This window comes from Phasianus colchicus, chromosome 1 (assembly GCF_987193195.1).
Source record: "Phasianus colchicus chromosome 1, bPhaCol1.hap1.1, whole genome shotgun sequence".
NCBI classification, from domain to species: domain Eukaryota; kingdom Metazoa; phylum Chordata; class Aves; order Galliformes; family Phasianidae; genus Phasianus; species Phasianus colchicus.
The window spans coordinates 197,584,928-197,592,797 of NC_143436.1; the positions used below are offsets into that span (position 1 = coordinate 197,584,928).

The following is a 7,870-nucleotide window of genomic DNA, read 5'->3' on the forward strand; positions in this document are numbered from 1 at the left end:
TCTTTGCTCTGGCTGGCAACACTGTTTCTAACACAAGCCAGGATGCCATTGGTCCTCTTGGCCACCTGGCCACACTGCTGGCTCATGTTCAGCCGAGCATCAACCAACACCCCCAAGTCCATTTCCTCTACACAGTCTTCCAGCCATTCTGCCCCAAGCCTGTAGCGCTGCACTGGGTTATTGTGGCCAAAGTACAGGACACAGCACTTGGCTTTCTTGAACCTCATCCCATTCACCTCAGCCCAGCAATCCAGCTTATCTAGATCCCTCTGAAGAGCCTCCCTACCCACAGGCAAATCGACACCACCTCCCACCTTGGTGTCATCTGCAAACTTACTGAGGGTACACTCAATACCTTCATCTAGGTCATCAATAAAGACATTAAACAAAATGGCCCCAGTACCGACACCTGGGGGACACCACCTGAAACCAATCGCCAGCTGGACTTCACTCCATTAACCACTACCCGTTGGGCACGGCCCTCTAGCCAGTTTCTTACCCAAAGGAGCGTATACCTGTCCAGGCCACGGGCAGCCAGTTTCCCCAGAAGAATACTGTGAGAGACCATGTCAAAGGCTTTGCTGAAGTCTAGGTAGACTGCATCAACAGCCCTTCTCTCATCTACCAGTCTGGTCACCCAGTCGTAGAAGGAGATGAGGTTGGTCAAGCATGACCTGCCTTTCATGAACCCGTGCTGGCTGGGCCTGATCTCCCGGATGCCACGCACGTGCCATGTGATCTCACTCAAGATGATCTCCTCCATAGCTTTCCCTGGTACCGAGGTCAGGCTGACAGGCTGTAGTTCCTCGGATGAGTGGATGCTGAAGTGAGCTGAGAACTGGCTGACTGGCCTAGCTCAGAGGGTTGTGATCAGTGCTGCAGTGTCCAGTTGAAGGCCCACGACTAGCAGTGTACTCCGGGGGTCAGGGCTGTGTCTGGTCTTGTTCAATATATATTCATCTTCAACCTTGATGAGGGGATAAGTGTCCATCCTCAGAAAGTGCATCGATGATACAAAGCTGGGAGAAGTGGCTGGCAAACCAAAAGGCCGTGCTGCCATTCAGCAAGACCTGGACAAGCTGGAGAGCTGGGCAGTAACAAACCAGATGAGGTGTAATAACAAAAGCAAGTGTTGAGTCTTGCACCTGGGAAGGAATAAGCACAGGTATCAGTAGAGGTTGGGATATGACCTGCTGGAGAGGAGCTCTGCAGAGAAGGACCTGGGGGTCCTGGTGGACAACAGGTTGGCCGTGAGCCAGCAATGTGCCCTGCTGGCCAAGAAGGCCAATGGGATCCTGGGGTGCATTAAAAGGAGTGTGGCCAGCAGGTCAAGGGAGCTGATCCTCCCCTTTGCTCTGCCCTGGTTGGGACACACCTGGAGTACTGTGTCCAGTTCTGGGCTCCCCAGTACAAAAATGACAGGGATCTCCTGGAGAGACTCTAGCAGAAGGCCACAATGATGTCAAAGGGTCTGGAGCATCCCCCCTTTGAGGAAAGGCTGGGTGACCTGCGTCTGTTCAGCCTTGAGGAAAGAAAACTTGGAGGGGATCTTATTAATGTTTATAAATATTGTGTGAGAGTCAAAAGGACATGACCAACCTCTTTTCAGCAGTATGTGGGGACAGGAGATGAAGAAAAGGCCATAAACTGGAGCATACGAAGTTCTGCACCAAAATGCAAAGGAACTTCTCCACAGTGAGGATGACGGAGCACCCAAACAGGCTGCCCAGGGAGGCTGTGGATTCTCCTTCTCTGGAGATATTCCAAACCCGCTTGGATGCCCACATGTGCAGCCTGCTGCAGGGAGCCTGCACTGCATAGGGGTTGGACTCAATGAGCTCTGGAGGTCCCTTCCAGCCCTACAATACTGTAATTCTGTGATTTGGTCATAGCCTGGTGCAGAATTTTCTCTGGGGATTCCTCTCCTTCCTATCCAACAGGAATTACATCCAGAGAGGGAGGAACTGTCCCTTTTTGTAACGGTGTTGACAATATTCCTATCCCTAATGAGGGATCCCAGCTCTCTGGCGTCTCTGCACTCTAAATCCGCTCTGTTGGCCCCATGTTCCCAACACTGGAGCATCCAGGAGACAAACGGATCGCTTGGATGCAGTCGCAAATAATTTCACAAAACTTGCAGCTCAGTCAGGGATACGTTTTGGATGGTTACTGACTCTTTCATGATGCCTGCCTCTTCCTGTTGATCTCTTCCTCTACCTTGTAGATAGCTCTGCAAAGAAGTAGCCTTCCACTTCCACCTTGATAACAGGAATTTCTTCAGCAGCTAAGCAAGCCCATAATTGCATCCATTGTTCCTTTTGGGGATGAGGGCTACGGATACTGGCATGTCTTGGTACCTTGGTTCAGCTGCTCCAGGGCCTGTGCTGGAAGCTGGGCTGGAAATGGGCATGGAATAGGTGTCGTGTCTAACCTGGGCTTCTCAAGGAATTAAATGAGATTTGGAGGCATTTTCCTATTTTTCAGGATTCTCTACAGCGTTGAATTGCATTCTATAGACTTCAGCAACATTTACCAGGAGCAGATCAGGTGCACAGGTCAGGAGGCCTCAGGGAGAATCCCATGCAGGATTGAGAAGCCACAGACTGGGTTGGCTGAGCTTCCTATGGCCCCAGCTGACTCCAGGAGGGAGAGGACAGTCCACAGTTCACATGCAAAAGGCAGAAAATAAGGGAAGGGGTGGGATAAGGAAAGAGATGGAGGGAGGGAAGGGTGGGAGGATGGGTTGCACGCTGGTGGTGAGAAGACAAGGAGTCGCAAGGTCATGCACCCGAGGGGCATGACCTGATGATCTTTACAAGTCCCTTCCAACACAAACCATTCCATGATCCCTTACTGTGTGGACACCGCAAAAACAGCACAGGGAGGTTCAACGAGCCACACCACAGGGCAAGTAACTCAACAAACTCTGGAAGCTACTGTAAGAAAACAGACCAAAGTTTTTCACAGACTATGAGGTCACCAGCACTAAGGTGATTAAAAGTTGACTTCTTTTGTATTTCTTTTTTCTCTCCCTAATTACATCATAATTGGCAGGGGAAATTCAGAACTCTCGGCTAAGATTTACCTGGCAACTTATAAATATCTCCCGGTCCCCACAGTGCCCAGTCCCTGCATGGAAACCTGCAGAAGGTGGGTGAGTATTGAGGGTTGGGGCAGAACTTGACTGGTCTTGAGGCTCGCACTCACCCTGGACATGCCGTGCCCTCCCTTCTTTCTGCTGCCTGCACCTCTGCCATACAAGTGACCACGGCCCCAGGGCAGTTCCTGAAGGCTCTTGCCAGGTCACCAGCACTGCCCTGCCTGTGCTGCAGGGCTTCTCAAGCAATCCCTTTTCCCCACCTATTGGGAAAATCCCAGGAGCTCAGCCATGTTCGGGGGCTGAGTGAGCTGCAGTCTGTGCAGGAGAGGAATGGGCTCTGCCAGAGCACTGCGTTTGAGGGGGGTTCTCCAAATCCGGTGGCACTGCCTCAGGGCTTTGCTCTCCAATTGCATGTTCCTCACCCATGGCAAACACCCAGAGCCTCTGCTTACAGGAGCAGGCAGCGTGCTTCAGAACAAAGCTTCTGCGGAGCTGGAGGGTTGCTGCTAATGACTTTGCATCCCCTCTGTGCCCATTAACAGGTTTTCTTTGGACTGCTTTGCATCTGCATTAGTAACAATCTGTTTTGCATGCTCCAAGAGCACTCAGAAGGTGGGACAGACAGGGATACTTGGAAGTGGGAACTGACAGGACACTTCTGGGAAAAGTGCTCTCCTGAACTAGTGCAAGCTGCTGTCCCAGGGCTGGACCTCCTGCACTTCTAAAACCACATCACCCTGCAATCTGGGTTTGCTGCTGGCCACATCATCTCAAGGGTGTTGGATGCTTTGTTACAGGATGTGAGAGCCCTCAGGGTAGGCAAGACACAAGAAGGGCTTCATGTCTTCTCTGAACTCCACCGGTCCCTCCCACCCCCCCACCTTCCTCCTGGTTGGCATTCCTGGGCTGGAGAAGGAGCAGTTCTGGATTGCCTTCCCCTTCTGCATCATGTACGCCATAGCTGTGCTGGGGAACATCATCCTTCTCATCGTCATCAAGACAGAGTCAAGCCTGCATGAGCCCATGTACCTCTTCCTGGCCATGCTGGCCTTCACGGACCTGGTCCTGTCTACATCCATGCTGCCCAAAATGCTCATCATCTTCTGGCGGGGCTCCAAGGAGATTGGCTTTGTTTCATGCCTTGTTCAGTTGTTCTTTGTCCACACCTTCACAGGTGTGGAGTCAGGCGTGCTCGTGGCCATGGCCTTGGATCGCTATTTTGCCATTTGCCATCCCCTGCGGCACTCCAGCATCCTCTCCATGCCAGTGGTGGCAGCTCTCGGGAGCCTGGTGCTGCTGCGTGGAGTCCTCCTGGTGGGTCCTGCCTGCTTCCTGCTCCGTAGGAAGGCCTTCTGCCAGCATCGTGTCATCTCCCATTCCTACTGTGAACACATGGCCGTGGTGAAGCTGGTATGTGAGGACACCAGAGTCAATGCTGCTTATGGCATCTCTGTGGCTGTGGCAGTGATAGGAGCTGACCTTACAGTGATCGTTGTGTCCTACACTATGATCCTGGGAGTGGTACTGAAGCTGTCATCATCTGACACACAGCTCAAGGCCTTTAACACATGTGTATCCCACGTCTGTGTCATCCTCGCGTTTTATGGCCCTGCCTTATTCACGTCTCTCACCCACCGGTTTGGACACAGCATCCCTCAGCACATCCATATATTGGTGGCAGATATCTATCTACTGGTACCCCCCACAGTGAACCCCATCATTTATGGGGTCAGAACCAAACAACTCAGGGACAAGATAGTTGTCCTCTTTCAGAGGAAGGGAATCTGACCCGTGTCTGTGTGCCACAAACTGAGCTGATGATTTATATGGAACCCTGGTCAATTTATTGGGTTTACTCTGTGACTCTTTGTTCAGAGAGAAACTTTTCCTTAATGCTTGGAGCACTTGGAGAGCATTCCTGCAGAGATCTCTAGATTTTCCTTTCCATTATTTCTCCTAAGTATCTCAGGAAGAACTTCAGCAGTAAGTCTCACGTGCAGAGTGTTCTTTGGACTATATGAAATTAAATCCTTTCAAAAATATCAGAATTTCTCTGTGATGACACAAAACATGTTTTACAAAATCACTGCTCGGTATGTGAGAAAGGTTGTAGGCTGAATGTCGTGAAGCTCAGCTGGGAACCCAAATTTAAGTGTTGAATCTGACTCTAACAAGTTCTGGAACTGTGCTCTGTGTGCAATGTGAGCTGCATTACCAGGTGCAGAAGACATCTCTGATCTGGCCTGCCACTGCTCGGAGCTCTCTGTCCCCACAGAAGCCCTGATAACGGGGCTGCCCACAGGTAGGCTCTGCTCCCTGTTCTGTGTCTGAGCTGGATACCAGTGGATAGCCAGGAGATTGGCCCCAGAAGGGAAAATATGCTGAGGGAGGCAAATGGAAGGAGAAGCAGACAAGAGGAGAAATAAAATTATCAGACCCATTTCTGGAGAGTACGTTAATTTCAGCTCCCTCCATTCTTCAGAACAGAACAGAAACAGTGCTTCACAGACCACTAGCATTTTTCTGGGCTGCTTTTTGCATGAGTGCCGTTTGATAATTTCACATAACTTGGTTTGTGCCATTGCGGTACTGAAGTGACCTTAGTTTCTACAGAAACTCTGTGCATGTGTCCTGCAGAGCTGATTGCTCTCAGAGCCTTTTCTTGTTAGAAGGCAGTGAGCACCATTCATTGGGCTGCTGCTGACATCAGGGTGAGATGAGCAGCTTTTTGGCTGTACCTGTTCCCTCTGTGGCTGTGGGCTCTGGCCACTTGGCTGTAATGCAGGTACTGCACTGCAGGCACTGTGCCCAGCTGAGGGGAACAGGACCTGTAGGAAAGAATAATCCTTGCCTGTGTTACAGCTTGGCGAGGTGGGTATGCAGGACTGCTGTCTTCTTTTCTCATGGTGCAGAAATATATCCTTTGCAACACAGGGCACAAGTTTGTTAAACTCCAGAGCTTTCTTGGCTCTGAAGAGTGGTTTGGTACTTGTCTGACTCCTGTATACTGGGGAATAGCATTTGCACTTGTAAATCAAAAACGTCTGTGCTTGGGCTAGCAGATGTTCCCAGCTGGTGAATGCCTGTTGGCATGCAGTATGTTGCAGTGCTGTCTGGTGGGAAGGTAATCCTATCACGCTTTTGCTGCCAAAGCTATTTTTGGGGGAAGGGAAAGATCATGGAGTCTGCATATCCCTTTATTGAAGGAAAGAAACATGATATGAAAGAGAGAGGTAGGGAGAGAATGAGAATGAAGCTCACAGCCAGATGGGAAGAGATGCCAATGCAAAATGCACAACAGGGATTGGGAACCTTGCTCATACAGAAAAGTGAACCATATTCTTGTATTTGTGCAAGGGACTCATCTGACAATCTCAGCTGAGCTATCCGCACGATACTCCATCTCTACTTCATTGCATGGTGCAAGGACTGGTGATCTCCTTCCAGTTAGCTGTTGGGATCCCACTGTCACTCTGGAAATACAGATGGGTTCTGCCTCTGCAGGACTTGGTGGCTTTAAGTTACTCCATGCACCAGTGACCACTGGAGCCATACATTCCTGTGGGTCTGACGTGTCAGCACATTGAATCCACACAGTCTAGTAAATCCAATTTTCCCCTTCCTCCACCTGGTTGGGGGCAGGACCCCTCCAATTCTGTTGATCGTATTCATTACTCACTTACAGAGTTTCTGAAAACCGAGGCTCTTACTTCGATCAGCCAGGGACCAAAAAGAGAAACTCTCATGCCTTCCCATCAGTTTTATCATTCCCACTGACCAGAAAATGAAAACGGAACAGCAGAGTTTTCTAGAAGTTTCAGTACATCTCCTCTCTTCTGAGACTCCCAGTGCACTCCACGATATGATGATGTGGAACATAGATAACAAAAATAACAAAACCACAACACTGTGCCTCTAAGGTGAAGGTGAATTTTCCATCCCATTTCTCCTTATTCTATGGTCGTTCAGGTGAAACCACAGACTGGGACGTGGTGTGTACCGTCTATATCCTCTCCCCTCCAAAGGGGAAGATTTCTTCCTAATCAAAGATTAGGCAAAGATATGGGTACTGGTGGGGAGAAATAAATGTTCTCTTTCAGTTGCTGGAAATCATGGGACAGTTGCTGCACAGCTGAGATGAAAGCCTGCAGGGAGGATGTACTGCTTTCTTCATGGTGTTGGAAATGGTCAGCCAATTCACTCACTCTTTGTTGCTCTCTGCACTTTCATGCAGTTACCTCCACTGGGGTGGCATATGACAAGAGTGCACTCTGTAGAAACTTCCACTACTCAGATCACATGTGCTTGGTGCTATCTGGAGTTTGGGTAACTGCTCATTGTCCAGGTTGCTATATACCACATCCAGCTCTCTCCACGGTGGTCCAATTGCCTGGCTGGCACATAATAACTTCCATGCAGGGACACCTCCCCTTCCACTCTGACAGGAGAGGGACAGATTGCTCCTGAAGTCCCACTAGATAATAGATTTCAGGCTCTTGTGTGGGAGAAAGAAGAAGTTATGGATAGCAGCTTGGGACTGGAAAGGAGTGATACCAAGAAAGCCCAACCTAGGACCCAAATCACAACCAGTTGCCACTAAAAGAAGGCAAACGGTCTTAGTAATGGGAGGGGCACTGAGGCACACATCTTCTGCCCAGAATGAAGAACCATTCTAGAAGAATCATTCTAGAGAGGTTTGCTGCCTGCCAGGGACCCACATTAGGGACATCAATAAGACAACAGAATTCAATATGATATCTGATATCACAT

The 7,870-nt window shown here is 49.8% G+C and overlaps 1 protein-coding gene across 1 annotated transcript; it reads left to right on the forward strand.

Moving 5' to 3' along the window:
- Nucleotides 1-3,918: 3,918 nt before the first annotated feature.
- LOC116239522 (olfactory receptor 52R1-like) lies at nt 3,919-5,402 on the forward strand. The gene has a single exon (XM_031609635.2). The coding sequence runs from the start codon at nt 3,941-3,943 to the stop codon at nt 4,886-4,888; it is 948 nt and encodes a 315-aa protein (XP_031465495.2). The 5' UTR covers nt 3,919-3,940; the 3' UTR covers nt 4,889-5,402.
- Nucleotides 5,403-7,870: the final 2,468 nt, after the last annotated feature.

Coding starts and splice junctions, on each gene's coding strand:
- LOC116239522 (XM_031609635.2), top strand. CDS start 3,941: ATGTCTTCTCTGAACTCCACCGGTCCCTCCCACCCCCCCACCTTCCTC.